This window comes from Hemiscyllium ocellatum, chromosome 24, assembly GCF_020745735.1.
Source record: "Hemiscyllium ocellatum isolate sHemOce1 chromosome 24, sHemOce1.pat.X.cur, whole genome shotgun sequence".
Classification (NCBI taxonomy): Eukaryota; Metazoa; Chordata; class Chondrichthyes; order Orectolobiformes; family Hemiscylliidae; genus Hemiscyllium; species Hemiscyllium ocellatum.
Genome location: NC_083424.1, coordinates 43,971,006 through 43,995,015, shown reverse-complemented (window position 1 = coordinate 43,995,015; position 24,010 = coordinate 43,971,006). Strand labels below are relative to the sequence as shown.

The 24,010-nt window shown below is 42.2% G+C and overlaps 1 protein-coding gene across 3 annotated transcripts in view; it reads left to right on the top strand.

The window, feature by feature from the left end:
* acads (acyl-CoA dehydrogenase short chain) overlaps positions 1-24,010 on the top strand; it is a 190,530-nt gene that overhangs the window by 128,015 nt on the left and 38,505 nt on the right. For all 3 annotated transcript variants that reach the window (XM_060843729.1, XM_060843728.1, XM_060843727.1), the window contains 2 exons: positions 11,461-11,598; positions 17,968-18,063. In XM_060843729.1, coding sequence (XP_060699712.1) covers positions 11,461-11,598; positions 17,968-18,063 — 234 coding nt within the window. The remainder of the gene's footprint in view (positions 1-11,460; positions 11,599-17,967; positions 18,064-24,010) is intronic.

Sequence of the window (24,010 nt, the reverse complement as noted above, 5' to 3'; positions counted from 1 at the left end):
AGTAGAGAGAATGGGATCCTTGTTTGAAAACCTGGACCTCCCCAGTGTAAACACAGATCAGGCCTACCTTTTTAAATGCACCTCTGACGATACAGGAGGTGCAAGAGGCAGTAAGGCAGCTCCAAGATGGCAAGGCACCTGGTCTAGACGGGTTCCCGAGTGATTTTTACAAGGAGTTTATACACATTGACTGGAGATGTATAACCACTGCAGGAGATGTATAATCATCCATATAACCAGGACTGCCTTCCACCCTCTCTTAGGGAGGCCAATATCTCCCTCATTTTAAAAAAAGGGAAAGACCCCAAGGATTGCGCATCGTACTGAACCTTCTCGTTGTTGAATGCGGTCTTCAAAATTTTATCAAAGGTGCTGGCTCTGAAATTGGAGAAGGTTCTGCCCATTATTATAAAGAGGATCAGATGGGTTTTATCAAGGGCTGCAACTCCTCTAATAATATCAGGCGGGTACTGAACATAGTGCAAATATGTCAACAGAGATTGATTCCAGGCTTGGTGGTCTCCCTGAATGCAGAAAAGGCTTTAGATTGGATGGAATGGTCGTATTTCTTTGGTATTCTATATCGCTTTGGTCTGGTTGGGCCTTTGCCAGCTGGGTGGCAGGGTTATATAGATACCCAAGGCAGCAGTTATCATGAATGGTGTCAAATCGAGCAATTTTAGTGTGGGAGAGGCAGCTGACAGGGATGTCCTCTCTCACCGCTGCTACTTACCTTGGTAATGGAGCTATTGGTGGAGATCTTGCAAAAGGACCCTGAAATAGTGGCACCAACGGTGGGAATTGGAGAACACAAAATTATTCTTTATGATGTCCTTCTGTTTTTGGCTAACCCGAAACAAAAAAAATTAAATTATTCAGCAGTTTTTCAGGATAGAGGATAAATTTTGCAAAATCCGGGAGTCATGCCCATAGGGGAATTGGCAGAGGTACCAGAGCTGGAGGATGGAATGGCGTTTCCTTTTAGGTGGTCATAGAAAGGTCTTCTCTATCTGGCAATTTCTATTATCCCTACCTTCCATCAGCTGTACAGAGCTACCTTTGTACAGTTGTTTGAGGACTTGCAGCAGTGGGAGGTACTATCCATATCATGGTTAGGCCTTATAACCTTGATTAAAATGAATATTCTTCATCGGCTGTTATATCCTATGAGGATGCTCCCATTGTTATTACCAAGACAGCTGATGCGGTGGTTTGCCGGTTGGCTTGGATCATTTATTTGGTGCCGCAGGATTTTGGGGGGGAGTGGACCTCACAGATCTGAAGAGATAACAAATAGGCGCCCTGCTGTCATATGTAGGTGAATGGATGCGTAAGGACTTGAGGTCGATATGGCTTGATGTTGAAGCTTTGCAGGCGAGATGGCCCCTCATCGACTTACTGTTTAAGGATAAGATGAGATCTGTGACTGAGCACTGTGAGAGCCCGATTGTCATAAATACAGTGAAGGCATGGAGGATAATTCGGCAGGATGAGGGCAATTTGCTGAAGACTTCGCCATTCACCCATTAGTGGGAGCCCCAGAATTTATACTGGGGTCAATGGACTCTGGCTTTAGAACATGGGAGGGCAAGGGAATCTACTGTTTGGGAGATTTATTCAAGGGAGAGGTGTTTCAATCAATCAACTCAAAAATACGGGATTCTTAAGGGACCTTTTCCGATACTTCCGGGTTAGGGATTATATACAGAAGAAAACCATGCTCTTGGCGTAGCCTTACAAGTTGGACATGGAGAGAAGAGTGCTCTGATGTGGGGGCAGTCTCTCAGTTAGTACCATATACCATGCAGAGAGGAAATGCCTTGGAGAATATGGAGAGACTCCGTGCGATCTGGAATCAGGAATTAGGGGAAGAAATCTCATCGGAAACATGGGAGGGTAAATGGGGGGATGTAAAGAAAATTTCAATATGCAATAGAGCACAAGCAATACAATTGAAGATCCTTCATGGGGCCCATGTGGCACCAGAGAGGTTAGCAAAGTTTAAGAAAGGATCTTCTCCGAAGTGTCCCAAATGTAAAATCAGCACTGGCATCCTCACACATTGCTTTTGGTCCTACTGTAAGATTCGCAGATACTAGTGTGCCATATCCTGGGAACTGAGGTTAAGGAGGATCCGTTATCCCTTCTTTTGGGATTACTGAATCTGTCCTCTCTAGATGAGCGCAGGAAGAGGTGATTTAACATTCATACACACTGTGCAAGGAAGAACATTCTAATGAATTGGATATTAGAAAAACTCCAGGTCTTGCGGGGTGGCGCAGACTTGCGATGGAGCACGTCTGCCAAGATTATCTGACAAATGTGGTGTGCCATGAAACGGAGCAATTTTATAAGATATGGTGACCCTTTCTAAATTACATAAACATGAACCTGTTGGTGGTACTGATTAGGGTCTTTATACAGCCATGAAGGGCATATTTGGTGGTCCGGGGACCCCGAGGGGAGGAGACCTAGTAAATACGGGTATAATAACTGTTGCTCCCATGAGGGGGAGCTTCGATGGAGGTGCAGCAAGTGGAGTAGTAGAATGTAGTGTAATGTAATGTAATTTTATTGGATTGTAATTTAATACTATTTCATTTAATTTGAGTTTATTTTAATTTGGGTTAGGTATGAAGTAATTGTTTCTTGAAGAATAATAGGCAGTTTATTGTTAAAGTTACTGTAATATAATAATGTGAAATTATTTCTACTTTGCTGTATTTCTGTACTTTTATAACTTTTCATTTTTTGTCAAAGAGTAAAAATTTTTGAATAAATATATTTATAAATAAATCATGAAAGAACTTATATGGTTGATCTAATGAACATAGAGTCATAGAGATGTACAGCACGGAAACAGACCCTTTGGTCCAACTCTGCCATGCCGACCAGATACCCCAACCCAATCTAGTCCCACCTGCCAGCACCTGGCCCACATATTTTATATCTTTTAAAAATACTCTTGCTTTCAAGTTCCAAATTCTCTTTGAGTTGCTAATTATATTTGTGGGTTCAAGGTGCTGTTTTCTAAAGTGACCCTAGTGGATTATTTGGTAGTTTAGATGCTACAACTGAAACAACCTGCCAGTCAGTGCTCACTCTTCAATTATGGCCATTGGCCTGTATTGTCTGAAGATTGCTTTACCCAATAACCTTTCACCCTTTTACTTAATGAGGATCTATCTACCTCTGCATTAAAGGTATTCAGTGTTTTTACTTCCGCAATGTTTTCTGCAAGGGGATCCTCAGAGGGAACATTTTGTATCGTCTCTTCAAGTTTGGAGTTTTATGTCACAAATATTCAAAGAAATGATGACTAGTTTAAGAATAAAACAATTTACTTCTGCTTATCACGCTCAATCTCAAGATATCAAAAGATGGAAAGATGGCATCAAAACATGATTAGAGATTATTATCAAGAATGTTCTAATGATTGTGATAAAGGAATTCCTGTTACTATTTGCCATTAGAGATATTCTTGCGTCATCAGCAAATGCTTCTGCTTATTGCCCTCAATCTCAAGGTATGATAGAAAGATGGCATCAAAACATGATTAGAGATTATTGTCAAGAATGTTCTAATGATTGTGAAAAAGGAATTCCTGTTACTATTTGCCATTAAGGGTATACCTAATGAGTCCACAGAATCTAGTCCTTTTGAACTAATATATGGTCTAATATCAGGTGAGTGGACCACTTGAGTTGATTAAAGAAAAAATGATAAACCAAAGCTCGAAGACTGTGTTTCCAGCCTATGCTTCAAATTTCAGGGAGAAACTGTATGAGAAAGTGTATGAGTTAGTTAAAAAACATTTGACGGTTGTAAAACAAAACAGTGAAAAGTAGAGCAAATAGAAAATCTACAGTTTGAAATTTTGTTGCTAGAGACAGTATTAATGTTGAATGTCTCTAGAAAACCATTAAACATAAGGTTCACTAGACCTTATCGATTTGATTGCATTTCATTCACTTAAGAGGAAACTTAGTGATCTGAATTATGTAACGAGTGCTCCAGACAGGAGAAAGAATCAGCGAGTGAATCATCTTAATGTGTTAGAGATATTATGACAGGCACGATAGTCAGGAGGAAAGTGTACTTACTATTCTGGAAGAAGTACGGAGTGAAATAGAAATACCAGAACATTGGGAGAATGAATCAGAAATTAAACATTCAAACATTGGCTCTACAATGATCAGATTCAATTATATAGAAGTGCTTAAAAACCTCACATTTTATCCTCTGAAAAGCTGTGAAGCAACTAAGAAAGACCATCATAGAGTCAGAAATTAGTTTATAGCAATAGGCCAGGAAAGACTGTTTTGGCTGTTCATAGTGTTAATGTGAGAATGGCATTACCTATAAAACAACATTCTTACAGACTCAACCCAGTGGCATGAGCTGAAATGAGGAAAGAGAGTAAACTCACAAGGAAGGGATTAAAGGTGTAGTAACTAAATTTGCTGATGAAGAAATAATAGGTAGAAAAGTGAGTTATGAAAAGGGCACAAACCTACAAAGGGTTGCAGATAGATTAGGTAAGTGGGCAAAGATCTGACAAATAGAGTATGATGTGGAAAAGTGTGAAATTGTTCATTCTGGCAAAGACAAAAACATTATCTAAATGGTGGCAGGTTGCATAGCTCTGAGATGCAGAGATTTGGCTGTCCTTGTGCATGAACCACCGAAGATTAATACACAGGTATAGCTCATAATACGTAAAGACAGGAGAATGTTATGGTTTATTGCAAGGAGAATTGATGCAAGACTAAGAAGGTAATGCTTTGGTTCACATGGCATTGATCAGGCCACACCTGAAGTACAGTCCTTGTCACTGCACTTAGGGAAAGATATTAATGTGTTGGAAGCAGTTCAGAAAAAGTTTACTCAACCAACACCTAGAATGGATATTGCCTTATAAGGAAAGGCGAGACTGGCTAGGCCTGTATTCTCAGGAGTCTAGAAGAGTCAGAGGTGACTTAATTGAAGCATACAAGATGCTGACCAAGACTTGACCGGGTGGATGTTGAAAGCGTGTTTTCTCTTGTGTGAGAATCTAGAAGTAGGGTTCATCATTTAAAAGTAAGGCAGTACCCATTTATAACAGGGATGAGGAAACTTTGTTTTTCTCTCAGAGGATTGAGAGTCTTTGGAAGTCCCTTCTTTAAAGGGCAATGGATACAAAATCTTTAAGTATTTTTTGCACAGAGTTAGATAGATTTTTGACTACCAATGAGATGAACGATTATCGGGGATATGAAGGAATGTAAGGTTGAGGTTAAAAGCAGATCAGCCATGATCTTCATGAATGGCAGAGCAGGCTTGAAGGGTCAAGACTTCGCTTGTTTTGTGTTCATATGATGGGCAATGGTGTTATTGAACTGAATCATTGTAGCTGATGGTCACTGGATGTGATGGTGCCTTAACCAGATTATTGCAAAGTCAATGTGCTTTTAAATGTGGATTCATATTCTTTTCCAAGATTGGAGGATTGCATTGAGCAAACTGGATATGCACGATTTGTCAATAAAATTGATTTACTGAAAGGATTTTGGAGAGCTCTGTTGACAGACAGAGCCAAAGTAATGTTAACTTATATAACACTGGATGGACTTTATCAATGAAAAGTCATTCCATTTAGAATGAAAATACACCAGTACATTCCAATGATTAACCACCAAAAGCATTGAGGGACTATGTGACTTGTTTAAGACCGTAAGACATAGCAGAAATTAGGCTATTCGGCCCATCAAGTCTGCTTCGCCATTCAATCATAGCTGATAAGTTTCTCCACTCCATTCTCCGCTTTCTCCCCCTAACCTTTGATCCCCTTGACAATCAAGAACCTATCTCTCTCTGTCTTAAATATACTCAATGACCTGGCCTCCACAGCCTTCTAGGGCAACGAATTCCATAGATTCACCACTCTTTGTCTGAAAGGTTTCTCCTTATCTCCGTTCTGAAGGGTCTTCCCTTTGCTCTAAAGCTGTGCCCTCAGTTCCTAGTCTTTCCTGCTAATGCAAACATTTTCCCAACGCCTACTCTGTTCACGCCATTCAATATTCTGAAATTTCAATTAGATCCTGCCCCTCCTCCTTCTAAGTTCTATTGGGTATAGATCCAGAGTCCTCAGGCGTTCCTCATACGTTAAGCCTTTTATTCCTGGGATCATTCATGTGAACCTCCTCTGGACCCGTTCCAGGGCCAGTACATCCTTCCTGAGATATGGGAGTTGTTCACAATACTCTAAATGTGATCTGACCTGAACGTTATAAAGTCTTAGAAGTACATCCCTGCTTTTATATTCTAGTCCTGTTGAAATAAATACCAACATTGTATTCGCCTTCCTAACTACTGACTTTTGCCAAAACAGAATGACTAATTTGTGTTGCAAACGTTTCGTCCCCTGTCTAGGTGACATCCTCAGTGCTTGGGAGCCTCCTGTGAAGCGTTTCTGTGATCTTTCCTCCAGCATTATGCCAGAGGAAACATCACAGAATTGCTTCACCGGAGGCTCCCAAGCACTGAGGATGTCACCTAGACAGGGGACGAAACGTCTGCCACACAAATTCCCAGCTCGGCGAACAGAACCACAACAACGAGCACCCGAGCTACAAATCTTTTCACAAACTTAGAATGACTACGTTGGGCCACATAGTGGGACAAGATCAAATTGCACTGAGAGAAGTGAAAGTAAGGATTATTTTGTATTTTCTCGATTCCAGGGAAAAAAAAGTATAAAATTTCACATGGTCTTGATCTACTTTTAAGAAGAGTTTTAATGATTTATTTCTCAGTATTTCTGGAGCTATAATTTTTTTTAAAACCAGCGTGAGGGCAATACTTCCTAGAGTGCTCATGGACGTTGTGCGTATGTGGTGTGACTGCCTCCTCATACAACAAATCTAGGTAATCTTCACCCTCCCTGATGCATTACAGGTGTGTGTAGTTCAGTGTCCAGCTCATAAATACCGAGCCAAAGTTGCTCAAACTTGAAATGTTTGCCGGAGTGGGTCTAGACCAAAGTAGCATCCAGGAACTCCCATATGTTCAATCTGTGACACATCACTTGTCCTTGGTGAATACAAATTAATTGCTTAATTATTTTATACAATTTTGTAGTTAGTTATATTTTAATATATTTTATTAATCACAACACCTGTTGGCATGTTATTGTTGAACCTTAGGAATAGAACAACTCTTAGTCACTTACCAGACACGGCACTGATAAGAAATAGCACAACTATTTGCTAACATACTCAGTTTAGTGTTCTTCATTGTGTATTTTCCTTAAGCTTACCGTGGCTATAGATTGTATGTGTGGTCTATTTATGTTACTGAACAACTTGACCAACATCCTGACAGGCAGATTTGCTGGTGCTATTCAGGAGTATTTAAACTAATAGGGAGCTGGGGGGGGTTGATTGTTGTGTGGGGGGTGGGGATCATACGTAGTGGTGAGGATAGAGGGATAGATGAGGATGGTTCAGAAGTCAAAAAGAGCAAGTTAATTAGACAAGGCAGGCAAGAGCAAGTCAGACGTTGAGGTAGCTCTGAAGAATTAAATTGCATTTACAGGTAGTTCTGGGATAATGTGCGTTTTGGCAGTGCGATTTGGCTATACTGTCGCTGAAGAATTAGGGACTGTTATTTTTGAAAATGCTTACTTTCACTGACAATAACGCAATTCCAGCAGGGATTGGTTTGTACACTTGACTCTGCGCATGTATCAGACTTCATGCCATTCTGCATATGCGTGATGTCAGCTGCTGACAGAGCAGCTTTCTGTGAGTGTAACTGTACACAGCGCAGCTTTCTTGCATTTTTTTAAATGTACTGTTAATTTACTTTTGTTTTGTTAATAAATATGATTTCAGCCTTCATTCAGGCTGTGCATACTTTGTGTTTGATTTTTGGGTGATGTTTGAGGGATCATGAGTGATATTTTTTGGTGGTCTGCCCCAATCCCTCTTTTCCCATAGGCCCCATTATTTCTATGAAGTGAGGTTTCACTGAAACACAACTATGGTGTTACAGGAGAACGGTCTGTATTTCAATACAAGGGGTTTGACAGTAAGCTGGATGAACACAGGCCATATATAGGAATGTGGCACTGGGACATCCCAGCTATTACAGAAACATGACTGAGAGAGGGACAGGACTGGCAGCTCGATTTTCTGGGGTTTAGATGCAAGTCAGAAGGATAGATAGGGAGGCAAGAGAGGGTGGGTGTGGCGTTTTTGATTCAAGAAAACATTTCTGCTGTACTTAGGATATCCCTGAGGGTTTGTCCAATGAAGCTATATCGTAGGGACTCAGAAATAAGGAGATGTTCACCTTGATGGCATTGTACTATCAGCCTCCCAATAGTCAGCAGGAAATTGAGAAGCAAATATGGAGAGAGATCTCAGATATGTGTAAGAATAATAGGGTTGTAATGATAGAGGATTTTAACTTTCCAAACATAGACTGAGAATGCCATAGTATTAAGTGCTTTAATGGGAGGAATTTGTTAAATGTGTTCAAGAAAATTTTCTCTATCAATGTGTAGATGTACTTACTAGAGAAGGAGCAAAGCTTGACCTTCTGTTGGGAAATAAGGCAGGGCAAGTGACTGAGGTGTGAGTGGGGGAGCACTTTGGGGCCAGCGACCATAATTCTAATAGTTTTGAAATAGTGATGGAAAAGGATAGGCCTTGTATAAAGGTTAAAATTCTTGATTGGAGTAAGGCCAATTTTAAAAGTATGGGACAGGAACTTGCAAAAGTTGAATGGAGTAGACTATTCACAGGTAAAGGGATGATTGGCAGGTGGGAGGCTTTGAAAAGCAAGATAACGAGAGTTCAGAGGCATTATGTTTCTGTTAGAATGAAGGGTAAGGCCGGTAGGTGGAGGGATCTATGGGATGAATAAATATTTTGAGACTGTGATCAAGAATACGAAGGAGGTATTTGTTAGGTATAAACAATTGGGATCAAGTGAAACTTTGAAAGCCTATAAGCGATATAAGGCATTCTTAAAAGGGAAATCAAGAGTACACAAAGGGAGTATGAGATAGGCAGATTAGGTTAAGGATAATCCAGAGAGATTCTACAAGTCCATTAAGAGCAAAAGATCAACCAAGGAGAGAATAGGACCCAGTTATTTATGTGTTGAACCTCAGGGGATGGGAGCGATATTAAATGAAGATTTCACGTCTTTACTGAAGACTAGAGAACTCAGGGAAATAAATATCGATGTCTTGAAAACAGTCCACATTCCAGAAGAGAAGGTGTTGGAGGTCTTACAAAACATAAAAGTGGCTAATACTCTGATCTGATCGAGAGGTTTGTAAAATCATAAGGGGCATGGATAGGATAAATAGACAAGATCCTTTCCTTGGTGTGTGGGAGTCCAGAACTAGAGGGCATAGGTTTAAGGTGAGAGGGGAAAGATTTGAAAGGAACCTAAGGGGCAACTTTTTCATGCAAAGGGTTGTGCATGTATGGAATGAGCTGCCAGAGGAAGTGGTGGAGGCTGGGACAATTACAGCATTTAGAAGGCATCTGCATGGGTATATGAATAGGAAGGGTTTAGAGGAATACGGGCCAAGTGCTGGCAGGTGGGACTAGATTGGGTTGGGATATCTGGTTGGCATGGACGAGTTGGACCAAAGGGTCTGTTTCCGTGCTGTACATCTCTACGATTCTATGACTCTAAGCGTGTCCCAGGAGGTCATGGGAAGCTAGGGAAGAAATTGCAGGACCCTTCGCAGCAAAATGTGTATCATCTACAGCAATGGGCGAAGTACTGGAGGACTGGAGGTTGGCTAATGTTGTGCCTTTATTTAAGAAAGGTTGTAAGGAGAATCCTGGGAACGATAGACCGATGAGTCTGACATTGGTGGTGGGTAAGTTGCTGGAGGAATTCTGATAGATAGGAGTTATATGCATTTGGAGGGGAAGGACTGATTTTGGGTAGTCAGCATGGCTTTGAGTGTGGGAAATTGTTCTCATAATTTGATTGAGTATTTTTGAGATGTGACCAAAAAGATAGATCAGGGCAGTGCTGTAGATGTTGTCAAAAGCATTATTAAAGTCCATGTAAACAATGTTTCAAACGGTAGACTGGTTATGAAGTTAGATCCTATGGGATTCGGGGAGTACTTTCCAATTGGATACAAAAATGGCTTGACAGTAGGAGACTGGGTTTTGTTGGAGGGTTGGTTTTCGGACTGGAAGCCTATGACCAGCTGTGTTCCACAGGGATCACTGCTGGGTCCACTCTTGTTTGTTATTTATATAAACAATTTGAATGAGAATTTAGAAGGAACAGTTAGTTTGCAGATGACACCAAAATTGATGCTACAGCGGATGGTGAAGAAGGTTATCTTAGATTACAGAGGAATTGTGATCAGTTGGGCCAGTGAGCTGAGGAATGGCAAATGGAGTTTAGTTTGGATAAATGTGAAGTGTTTGGTAGGATGAACATGTGCAGGAGTTATAAAGTTAACAGTAAGGCTCTGGATAATATTGTTGCGCAGAGAGAGACCTAGGGGTCCAGGTACATAATTCCTTGCAAGTTGCATCACAGGGGAGACAGGGTGGTTGAGAAGGCATTTCATACACTTGCCTTCATTGGTCAGACTATTCAGTATAGACTTGGAGCGGTTGTACAGTACATTGGCGAGGCAACTTTTGGAGCACTGTGTATAGTTCTGGTCATCCTGCTATAGGAAGGGTATTATTAAATTAGAAAGGTTTCAGAAAATATTTACTAGGATATTGCTGGGACTGGAGACTTTGAGTTATATGATTGGTTTGGACTTTATTCACTGGAATGTAAGAGGTTGAGGGGGTGACCTTGTAGAGGTTTACAAAATCATGAGGGGCAAAGATGAAGTGAATAGCAAAGGTCTTCTGTCTAGAGTAGGGCAGTTTAAAACTAGAGGCATATTTTTAATGTGAGAGGAAGAAGATTTAAAAGGAACCTGAAGAGCAACTTTTTCACTCAGAGTGGGTGGTATGTGGAAGAAATTGCCAGAGGAAGTGGTGGATGTAGATGTAGTTACAGCATTGAAAAGACATTTGGACAGATATGTGAATAGGAAAGGTTTAAAGGGATGTAGGCCAAATGCAGGCAAGTGGGACTAGTTTAGTTTGGAAAACTTGGTTGGCGGGGACTAATTGGACCAAAGGGTCTGTTTCCATGCTGTATGACTCTATGACAAGTCAGATTACGGAATAACCTTGATTTACCTGCAGGTGAAACTGTCTGACTCTGGTAAGTGGCTAATCATACTTGTGTAGAGGTCACAAGCACAACTCGAAAGTGCACAAAACTTGATTACCTTTAGTTATTGCAAAATAACATTTTCCTGTAGGCTAGCACCTTGATTGATGACATTGTCCATTGTGCTTAAAAGTTACTCAGTTCGACAACATTACTTGCCAGTTAACATTTTCGTAATTTGTCTTTCAGCAAACACTAGATTCAGGTCGGATTGGTATTGCCTCGCAGGCCCTCGGAATTGCTCAAGCAGCCCTGGACTGTGCTGTGGACTATGCTGAGAAAAGGATAGCCTTTGGCTCACCAATCTCCAAACTTCAGGCTACTCAGGTAAAATTAACATAGTCACTCCCATGGAATCTCTCCTAATTGCATTGGTGAGAGGGCCCACAAATATCCTAGAGAAATGGCATTGAAGGGTTTGCTCAAAAATATCAGGCAATTGAGGGATCACTGCAGAGATTCAACCACAAGGTGTTGATAATAACGAGAGTTAAAATTGGACTACTCACAACGCAGACATAAACTTGTCCTACAGCAAGCACTGGATTCAGGTCAGATGCAGGGGCACGTTGGGTTTAACTCTCCTTATAGATTGATGGAAATCTTGGAAAGTTTGAATGATGTCTGGTTCCCAACAACAGTTTTCTATTAGATATTGTCATCACAATAGGATTGCACATGTGAAGTGGTATTTCTGCAAGGTTCTTTTTGTTTGTGAATTGCTAGTTTGGAAAGTTTTCAGACTGTGTTGCCTATAAGTAATTTATACATTGATTCCCCTTCAAGCTTCTTTTTTTGTGGATTAGATTAGATTAGATTACTTACAGTGTGGAAACAGGCCCTTCGGCCCAACAAGTCCACACCGACCCGCCGAAGCGCAACCCACCCATACCCCTACATTTACCCCTTACCTAACACTACGGGCAATTTAGCATGGCCAATTCACCTGACCTGCACATCTTTGGACTGTGGGAGGAAACTGGAGTACCCAGAGGAAACGCACGCAGACACGGGGAGAATGTACAAACTCCACACAGTCAGTCGCCTGAGGCGGGTATTGAACCCGGGTCTCTGGCGCTGTGAGGCAGCAGTGCTAACCACTGTGCCACCGTGCCGCCCACAAATCACAGCATGTTTACAAAAATGGGAAGCCTTCAGAAATGAGATAGCAAGAATCCAGAGAAAGTATATCCCTGTCAGGGTGAAAAGGAAGGCTGGTAGGTATAGGGAATGCTGGATGACTAAAGAATTTGAGGGTTTGGTTAAGAAAAAGAAGGAAGTATATGTTAGGTATAGACAGGATAGATTGAGTGAATCCTTGGAAGAGTATAAAGGAAGTAGGAGTATACTCAAGAGGGAAATCAGGAGGACAAAACGGGGACATGAGATAGCTTTGGCAAATAGAATTAAGGAGAATCCAAAGAGTTTTTACAAATATATTAAGGACAAAAGGGTAACTAGGGAGAGAATAGGGCCCCTCAAAGGTCAGCAAGGCGATCTTTGTGTGGAGCCACAGAAAATGGGGAAGATACTAAATGAATATTTTGCATCAGTATTTACTGTGGAAAAGGATATGGAAGATATAGACTGTAGGGAAATAGATGGTGACACCTTGCAAAATGTCCCGATTACAGAGGAGGAAGTGCTGGATGTCTTGAAACGGTTAAAGCTGGATAAATCCCCAGGACCTGATGAGATATACCCGAGAACTCTGTGGGAAGCTAGAGAAGTGATTGCTGGGCCTCTTGCTGAGATATTTGTATCATCGATAGTCACAGGTGAGATGCTGGAAGACTGGAGTTTGGCAAACGTGGTGCCACTGGTTAAGAAGGGCGGTAAAGATAAGCCAGGGAACTATAGACCAGTGAGCCTGACCTCAGTGGTGGGCAAGTTGTTGGAGGGAATCCTGAGAGATAGGATGTACATGTATTTGGAAAGGCAAAGACTGATTAGGGATAGTCAACATGGCTTTGTGTGTGGGAAATCATGTCTCACAAACTTGATTGAGTTTTTTGAAGAAGTAACAAAGAAGATTGATGAGGGCAGAGCAGTAGATGTGATCTATATGGACTTCAGTAAGGTGTTTGACAAGGTTCCCCATGGGAGACTGATTAGCAAGGTTAGATCTCATGGAATACAGGGAGAACTGGCCATTTGGATACAGAACTGGCTCAAAGGTAGAAGACAGAGGGTGATGGTGGAGGGTTGTTTTTCAGACTGGAGGCCTGTGACCAGTGGAGTGCCACAAGGATCGGTGCTGGGTCCTCTACTTTTTGTCATTTACATAAATGATTTGGATGCGAGCATAAGAGGTACAGTTAGTAAGTTTGCAGATGACACCAAAAATGGAGATGTAATGGACAACGAAGAGGGTTACCTCAGATTCCAACAGGATCTTGACCAGATGGGCCAATGGGCTGAGAAGTGGCAAATGGAGTTTAATTCAGATAAATGCAAGGTGCTGCATTTTGGAAAAGCAAACCTTAGCAGGACTTATACACTTAATGGTAAGGTCCTAGGGAATGCTGCTGAACAAAGAGACCTTGGAGTGCAGGTTCATAACTCCTTGAAAGTGGAGTCACAGGTAGATTAGATTACTTACAGCGTGGGAACAGGCCCTTCAGCCCAACAAGTCCACACCAACCCACCGAAGCGCACCCACCCAGACCCATTCCCCTACATTGACCCCTGCACCTAACACTACAGGCAATTTAGCCTGGCCAATTCACCTAACCTGTACATTTTTGGACTGTGGGAGGAAACCGGAGCACCCAGAGGAAACCCACACAGACACGGGGAGAATGTGCAAACTCCACACAGTCAGTCGCCTGAGGCGGGAATTGAACCCAGGTCTCTGGCGCTGTGAGACAGCAGTGCTCACCACTGTGCCACCGTGCCACCCACGGTAGATAGGATAGTGAAGAAAGCGATTGGTATGCTTTCCTTTATTGGTCAGAGTATTGAATACAGGAGTTGCGGCTGTGCAGGACATTGGTTAGGCCACTGTTGGAATATTGCATGCAGTTCTGGACTCCTTCCTATCGGAAAGATGTTGTGAAACTTGACAGGGTTCAGAAAAGGATGTTGCCAGGGTTGTAGGATCTGAGCTACAGGAAGAGGCTGAACAGGCTGGGGCTGTGTTTTCCCTGGAGCATCGGAGGCCAAGGGGTGGCCTTATAGAGGTTTACAAAATTATGAGGGGCAAGGATAGCATAAATAGACAAAGTCTTTTCCCTGGGGTTGGGGAGTCCAGAACTAGAGGGCGTAGGTTTAGGGTGAGAGGGGAAAGATATAAAAGAGACCTAAGGGGCAACTTTTTCACACAGAGGGTAGTACGTGTATGGAATGAGCTGTCAGAGGATGTGGTGGAGGCTGATACAGTTGCAACATTTAAGAGACATTTGGATGGGTATATGAATAGGAAGGGTTTAGAGGGATATAGGCCAGGTACTGGCAGGTGGGACTAGATCGGGTTGGGATATCTGGTCGGCATGGACGGGGTGGACCGAAGGGCCTGTTTCCGTGCTGTACATCTCTATGACCGTATGACTCTATTTCTGCCACTTTTCCAGATTTAGCTGTCTCCTCTTTCAGACCATTAGCAGAAGCAGTAGTTTAAATTCTTATCCAGTCACTGCCCAACCTACTCTGTTCTCCAATTACAGAGTCTGCAGCTGGTAGAAAATTTGCAAAAATAGTATACAGTGAAAGAGACAGGAACAAACTTCAGGAGATCACAGACTGCTAGAATTGGGGGAGACAAGGTAGACAAGCAGGAGGCTAGAAGAACACAGCAGGCCAGGTAGCATCAGGAGGTGGAGAGGTCGACGTTTCAGGTGTAACCCTTCAAGACTGGGGGTGGGTTTAAGGGGAGCTACAGAGAAAGGTGGTGGTGGGGGAAGGGTGGTGAGGTGGTGATAGGTGAAGAGGGAGGGTATGACCTGGTTGATCAATGAATCTGGTAAGTGGCAGGGAGGAGTGGAAGGGAGCGGGAAGGGCTAGGAAGGGAGTCAGGGGATGGGAAGGGAGATTATTTGGAATTGGAGAACTCAATGTTGAGTCCTCACAGGCTGTGGGCTGCTCAGGCGGAAGGTGAGGTGTTGTTCTTCGAATTTGCAGTTTGGTTCATTGTGGTAATGGAGGAGGCCAAGGATAGTCACATCAGAAAGGGAGTGGGAAGGGGAATTAAAATGAGCAGTGATTGGGAGGTCTGGCGGACCCCTTGCAGGCCCGGCTGAGACGTGCAGTGAACTGTTCCTTAAGTATACGTTCGGTCTCTCTGATGTAGAGAAGACCACATCGGGATCACCTGATGCAGTAAACTAGGTTAGAGGAGAGGTAGATGAATCTCTGTTTCACCTGGTAGGACTATTTGGGCCCTGGATGGAGTGAGGGGAGTAGGTGTACAAGCAGGTTTTTCATCTTTTCCGGTAGCAGGGGTACCTGGACGTTTGGGGAGGTTAGTGGGGAGGGTGGGACAAACCAAGGATTGGCAGAGGGAATGGTCCTTGCGGAAGGCGGAGATGGGTGGCAAGGGAAAGATGTTCTTGGTGGTGAGGTCTCGGAGTTGGTGGTAGTGTTTAAAGATGATGCGCTGGGTACAGAGACTTTTGAGGTGGTAGATGAGGACAAGGGGGACTCTGTCTTTCTTGCATTTGGAGAGATTTAGGGCAGTAGAACAGGGAATGGAGATGGTGCGTTGGAGGGCTGTGTGGATGACAGAGCCGGGAGAAGCACGTTGTTCAAAATAGGTGGACACCTGGGATGCTTGGGAGTGGAATTCTCCTCGTCCTAGCAGATGCAGCGGAGATGGAGAAATTAGGAGAAGGGGATGGAGTTCTTGCAGGATACTTGGTGGCAGGAGGTGTAGTCCAGGTCATTGTGAGAATGTGTGAGTTTATAATGAACATCCCACTGGAGACTATTGCCAGAGATGGAAATGGAGAGGTCAAGAAAGGGGAGGGAGATGTTTAAGACAGACCAAGTGAATTGAGGGCAGAGTGGAAGTTGTCGGTGAAGTCAATGAATTGCCTTCGCCCACAAATTTCACCCCACCCTCAAATTCACTTGGTCCATCTCGGACACCTCCCTTCCCTTTCTCCAACCTAGTTTACTGTGTCCGGTGCTCCCAATCTGGTCTTCTCTACATCGGGGAGACCAAATGGAAACTTAGGGAATGGTTCGCATCTCAGCTAGGCCTGCAGGGGCTGACCAGATCTCCTAGTCACTGCCCATTTTAATTCCCCTACCCACTCCCTTTCTGTCATGACCATCCTTGGCCTCCTCCATTGCCACAATGAACCAAACCGTAAATTGGAGATACAACATCTCATCTTCTGCCTGGGCAGCCTACAGCCCAGAGTACTCAACATTGAGTTCTCCAATTTCAAATAACCTCCCTTCCCATCCCCCGACTCCCTTCCCAGTCCATCCCCTCCCTTCCTCTCCTCCCTGCCACCTACCGGATTAATTCCTCCCATTGACCAACCAGGTTGTACCCTCTACCTGTCTTCACCCATCCCCACTTCACCACCCTGCCCCCGCCACCCCCTTTGCCTGCAGCTCCCCTTACACCCACCCCCTGTCCTGAAGAAGTGTTACATACCTGATGCTGCCTGGCTTGCTATGTTCTTCCAGCCTCCTGCTTGTCTACCTTGGATTCCAGCAATTGCATTCTTTTTGTCTGTAACGGAATTGGGAGAGACAAGGCAGAATAAATTTAACTAGGAAAGTGGAGGATGAGGAGAAGCAATATAAACTAAATGTTAACAATTTAAATTGGGTCTGGGAAGAGACAGTTCTAAGGGTGTGTGTAGACAAATCTTAGAAGGTTGTATGACAAGTATACAAGGCTGCTAAAAAAGCATATAGAATTCCTATCTTTAACGATAGAGGCAGTGAATATAAAAACAACTGGTCTGCCAAATCTTTACTAAGCACTTACAGGCCTCCGGTAAAGTACTGTGTTCAATCCTGGACACCACATGTTAGGAAGGGTATCTCGGACTTAGAACAGGTGCAGGAACGGTCAGTTAGAATCTTGCTGGTGACTACAGGCAAGTGGAAGGACTGGAGAAGCTGGTGTGGTATTCAAGCAGAGAAGGTTAAAAGCTAGTTTGTATTTGTTCAAAGTCATAAATGCTTTTGAAAGATTAATAATGAAAATCTGTCTCCTATGCCAGAAAGTTTGGTAATCAGACCACACAGATTTAAGGTGATATTCAAAAGAACTGTAGGTGACTTTAAGACTTCCCTTTGCTAATACAGTGAGTTGGAATGAAGAAGAGGTAGGAGCAGAAGTGGTTGAAACGTTCAAAAGAGATTTCTAATTGAAGAAGCAAATCTACTTTAGGTTACAGAGAAAGAGTAGAGAGTGGGACTAATTGGGTAGGTCTACCAAGGAGTTGAAACATGTATAATGATCCATATGAGTGTTTCTACACTGCAAACAATAATGTTACATTGAGAATTTCCTCCACTATCTGTCAGCATTATCATCTGTTGGCCAAGGCAGCAGCTTGTAATTTGTCTGAATGGTGGAATAACTGAAATTCTAATATCGAATCCTATTCTGATCTAGAAAGGTAGCATTCTACTGCTAAAAGTACAATGCTGATCCATAATGTATACCTTTGAACTTGTAAACAAGTAATAATTTAGAAGAATTGGTACGAGTGATGTTTTGTTTGTTTATAGTTCAAACTGGCTGATATGGGCCTGGCACTAGAGAGTGCTCGCTTGTTAACCTGGAGAGCAGCCATGCTGAAGGATAATGGAAAATCATATATAAAGGTAATGAAAGTTTAGAGTTTTTCTTATATATCAAGATAAGGCTTTGATGTTTGAAATCACTCTTTCTTTTAGGCGCACACTGTCAGTTTTCACGGCTGTATGCTTGTAATTGGGACAGCAAGGTTGTTAAATGTCTTTTGATAGATAAATTCCTTAGATCTGTTGCTGCATGCTGAGCCCCAGATCAGTTGTCTCCTTTGAAACTTCTTTAAATATTAAGTCAGTTTTGTTGGGATAATTGTGTATCAAAAGTATTAAGAGCAGGAGTTTGACCTTTCAAGCTTGCTCTACCATTCAGAAAGATCATAGCTGATCTGGTTGTGGTCTCAGCTCCACTTTCCTGTCTGCACCCATAACCCAGTACTCCCTTTGTCTGTCAAGGATCTGTCTAACATAACCTTGAATAAATTTAAAGACCCATCCTCCAACCTTATGGGAAGAGAACTCCAAAATCTCTGTCCTGGTTGCAACAAAGGAATCTACCTCGACGAGCAAAATATAAATACAAATGATTAATTCACATAAAATATTGTTTGTTGGTGAGGTGATGGCCTTGTGGAATTTTCGCTGGACTGTTAATCCAGAAAGGCGAAAGTGTGTACTGCAAATGCTGGAGATCAGTCAGGATTAGAGTGGTCCTGGAAAAGCACAGCAGGTCAGGCAGCATCCGCGGAGCAGGAAAATCGATGTTGATTTTCCTGCTCCTCGGATGCTGCAAGACCTGCCGTACTTTTCCAGCACCACTCTAATCTTGACTGTTAATCCAGAAACACAGGTTCAAATCCAGCCACAGCCACAATTTGAATTCAACAAATAAAATCTGGAAATAGGAGGCTAATGATAACCGTGAATCTATTGTCGATTGTTAGAAAAACCCATCTGATTCATTAATGTCCTTCAGGGAAGGAAACTGCCATCCTTACCTAGTCTGGCCTACATGTGACTCCAGACCCACAGCAATGTGGTTGACTCTTACCTGCCCTCTGGGCAATTAGGGTTGAGCAATAAATGCTGGCCTAGCCAGCACTGCCATCATCCTGTGAATGAGTAAAGGTCAAAGAAATGCTAATATTAAAATTGAAAATTAGATCATCAAAGCTGTTGGGTGAGGTTCATTTCTTCGGCTGTGGTGAATTGTGTTACAGTAACACAGCAATTATCGGACAGACAGAGGGAGAGAGAGACGCACACACCACAAAGTCAAAGCTTTTTGTCTTGCACTCATCAGACCTGGTTGCAAGAAGCCAAAGTTTGGTAGGGAGCACCACTTTATTCAGCTCGAAATGGATTGCTGATTAGCTGTTAGTCATGATGATGAAACAGCATGAAAAGACAGTGTGAATGATACAGTTTGAGAGAGGTGCCAAGAACAGAGGGACCTGAAGGTGCTTATTTATAAATCCTTGAAGGTGACAGGGTAACTCAATGAAACGGTTAAGCAATTGCATAGAATATTAATAAAATACTGTAGATGTTGGGAATCTAAAATAAAATAAGAGAATGCTGGAGAAACTCAACAGGTCTGGCAATGTCAGTGGAGAGAGAAACACAGTTAATGTTTCACATCCAAATATAGCCCTTCTTCAGAACTTCTCTGATTTCTCCAGCACTTTCTATTTTTATTACATGGAATGCTTAGCCTTGTAAACAAAGGCTTTGAACATGAAAACAAAGAAGTCATGCAAACCCTTACAAATCACTAGTTAAGCCTCAGCTGGATATTATGTACAATTATATCAAGGATGAGGGTCATCATTTGTGTGGGGACTCTGGCAAATGTGAGGTTAGGGAAGCAAAGGATAAGACAGACATGATAGAGATGTTCAAAATCACAAGGTTTTGAACAGAGCAAAAACGGAGAAGCTGTCTCCTTGGGAATGGGTCCGTAACCAGGGATCAGAGATTTCTGCACAATTACATAGGCTTATACAGCACTGCATAAGGCCATTTGGTCAGTTCATATCAGTACAATGCTCCATTCAATCCTCTGCCCATCATTCCTAAGCTAAAATCTATCATTATAACCTTGCCTCTCTTTCATATGCTTGGCCAATTTCCTCTTCTCTCTGGTACTGTTGAACCAAGTTCATTGAACTCATCACTCACTAATATTGATGGCTTCTAGCAATGCACTTACCCACAAGAGAAAACATTCTATCCATTCCATCAAAACCTTCCATAATCTTAAAGAACTCTGTTAAAGGACCTATCACCTTTTTCAATAAAAGAGATCCAGCCTGCCAATCCATTCTTAAAATGTAAAGTCTTGCATTTCATCACATCACTTGTATAAGCCTTTGATTCACACTCTCCAGTCTTTTTATCTTTTTTGTAATTCAGCCATTGCACACTGTGATCTTTGGTTCAGTCTAACCCACCTTTGAAACAAGTTTAACATAACTTCGGTAATTGCACCCTCTAGAGCAGAGGGGACTTGAACATCCCTCTAGAGCAGACTTCCCAGTCCAGAGGCAGGGACACTATCCACTGCACCACAAGAGGGTCCCAACAAGTCTGCTTTCACCTATTTTTCGAATCAACCAGTTCAGCGATGTTGTTCCACACCTCTGGCAACTTGAATCCGGGGCTCCCAGACCCCCTGAACTAGAGGTTGGGACACTATCACTGTGCCACAAGAAGGCAACAAATCTGCTTTAATTTTTAAAAAATGTTACCTATTTTTCTAGTCAACCCATTCAGAGATGTTCAGTAACTGTAACATCCTTCTGTAATTTGTTGCCTTTCTACATTGTTATTAACTATCCCACCCCCATTCCACCAATTTGATGATGTCAGCAAATTTATAAATCATGTTTTTGATTTCAAGGTCCAATTCATTAATAAAAATTGTGAAGAGTTTTATTTTCCGCACTAATCCTTGTGGAACATCACATCCCATTTTCAGCCACTTGGAACACCTATCCTTGACTTCCAACCTTCGCTTTCTTTCTCGAAGGCACCTCATCAACCACTCTGCCACTCGTCCCCAAGTTCTACAGATTTAAAATGATTGGTAAAAGAACTAGAGCAGAAATGATTTCGCACTCCCCCCTGTTCTAGCATGCACTGCCTGAAAGAATAGTGAAACCCGATTCCACAGAAACCTTCAAAAAGCAATTGAACAGTACTTGGAGAGATTTAATTTTCAGGGTTTTGGAAAACAGCTGATGTGTAGGATGGAAGCAGTCAACTCTAAAAGAGTCTAACAAACACTGTTGGCTGAATGGTCTTATTTGCTATAAATTACATGATTTAGCATTCATCCCTGGTGTGGTATTTTGTTGTACAGTCTGTGCAAGTTCAGGTTTTGTCCCTGGTCAGGCCTGTGCTGAATTAATAGATTCGGTTGGGTTAGTAGCACAGCGTCTGTTGAGGCAATGCTGTACTGTAGGAGGTGCTATATTTTAGATGAGATGTTAAGCAAACTCCTGTTACCCTCTTGGGTGGATGTAAAAAGATCACTTGCCACTATTTGAAGAGAAGTAGTGGAATCCTCCTGGAGTCCTGGCCATTTGTATCTATCAGCTAACACTTCAAGCAGAATATCTAGTCATTTTTTTCCACTGCTGGTTGTGTGGAAATTGCTTGCTGCATTTGTTACATTTTGACCTCGGTTCAGAAATATCGCTTGTAAATGGTTTTGAAAAATCGTGACCTTGTGAAAAGTTTTATGTAAAATACAGGTCTTTCTTTCATTCTCCTAAAGAGGAAAAAAATGTCATCCAGTGTTGGTGCTCCAGTCACAGTAGAGGGTAAATCTTTGTTGGGAAGTGCTTAACTAAGCATGGCAGGTAAGCACAGAAGAGAGGGTTTCCCTGACATTCCAGTCATAGTCATACAGACCCTTCAGTCCAACCAGTCCATGCTGAGCATAATTCCGAACTAAACCGGTCCCACCCTGGCCCATATTCCTCCAACCCCTTTCCTATTCCTGCCAACTTTGGCTTGGATTTTCACTAATGGTGCACACTAGGAGATTTGGCACAGTCGATATAAGGGCAAAAGGTGGTTACAGGAGGCTTTGATGGACATGAATTGGCACTAAGTGGGAACAGATCCACAGTGTAGAAATCCTATGATTCAAACCCCCCTTGACTTCCAATTTAAAAAAAAGGGGTGAACAACTTGCAAACTTGTAAACATAGAGCAAACAGCTGTGATCAACCTCTGATAAAGACTTATAAGTACAACTTTAACCCTCGCAATGCTGAATTCAACTTTGGACCTTCCTACATATAACTGGTTATTCGAGTCGATACTTTTGAGGTAAGACCACACTAGGAAACACAAAGTACTCCTTTTGGTAAGGTACTTAACTCATCACCACTCCCTCCCCGTGCAAGTTGGATGGATGGAGGGTATAGATTGGCATGAATTATATGAGTGGCCATGAGTATAGGTGAAAGAATATTCAGAATACAAAGGACTATGGGAAGTGAGTGTGGAGGCACAGGAGAGAAATCTTAGGCCTTTGCCACTTCTGTTTCTGTGTCCCTCATGCCTTATCCTAGCAGTACTTCACTTTAGTGTCCTCTTTGCGGAAGTCTCTAAAATTTGCTTGTATTCGTAGATGTGGAACAGTAAATATTGTGTAATAAGTCCAGAATAAGCGATTTATGGAGATGGCGTAATTGCCCAAGAGCACTAACTAGCTTGTCTAAATCCTTATTTAGCATGTGGAGTATAAGCATGTGGAATATTAATGACTAAATGTGCACCTCATTAGTCACAGCCTTCAACCTAAAGATGATCCATTAATCCCTAATTCTGTTTTCTATCTGTTAAATAGTTCTCAATCGATGTTAGTAAATTCACCATCCCTGGTACTCTAGTTTTATTTACTAACCTCTTGTATGGAACCTTATTAAAAGCTTTCTGAAAATCTAAATACACCGCATTCACTGGTTCTTCTTTATCGATTCTGCTACTTACATCCTGACAAATCCCATGAAGGTTTGTTAATTGGGATATGTCTTTCATAAATTCATGCCAGCACTGCCCAATGCTACTCTTAATTCCTAGTGTCCTACTATCACATCCTTTATCAGTGATTTCAGTATTTTCTCTACGACTGATGTTAGGCTAGTAGGAATGTGGTTTCCCATTTTAGATTAGATTAGATTAGATTACTTACAGTGTGGAAACAGGCCCTTCGGCCCAACAAGTCCACACCGACCAGCCGAAGCGCAACCCACCCATACCCCTACATTTACCCCTTACCTAACACTACGGGCAATTTAGCATGGCCAATTCACCTGACCCGCACATTTTTGGACTGTGGAAGGAAACCGGAGCACCCGGAGGAAACCCACGCAGACACGGGGAGAACGTACAAACTCCACACAGTCAGTCGCCTGAGTCGGGAATTGAACCCGGGTCTCAGGCGCTGTGAGGCAGCAGTGCTAACCACTGTGCCACCGTGCCGCCCACCTTCTCTCTCCCTCCTTAAAGAGTGCCGTTACATTGACAATTTCCAATCTACAGAAAGCATTCCAGAGTCTGGAAAGATGATCAACTTCTATCTATACAGCCACCTCTTTCAACTTATTTCAGAATGTAAGAATGTAATAAAGGACCTTAATTTCCCAGTGTAATGCACCGATAAAGTATAACATTGGAATTTAAATTACTCTATTCACATAAACCTGACAAATACTCTGTATTTGTTATCAGATTGAATCTACTGAAGAGGAAATTCACATCCTAACCATCGAAATGGACTTAATAGTTTGTTGATAGGTTAAAAGTTCAGAAATGTTTCAGCATCTATTTGGTATACAAAGCCAAAGTCAATCATCGTCATACACAGTCAATTCTTACTTCTGGTAATTTTTAACTACCAATTATATTAACAATTTCAGAATTTGGGCTGAAAGTCTGTTGATTTGTTTTCTTCCCAAATGGGAAAAAGTGAGGACTGCAGATGCTGGAGAAGGGCTGATGCCCG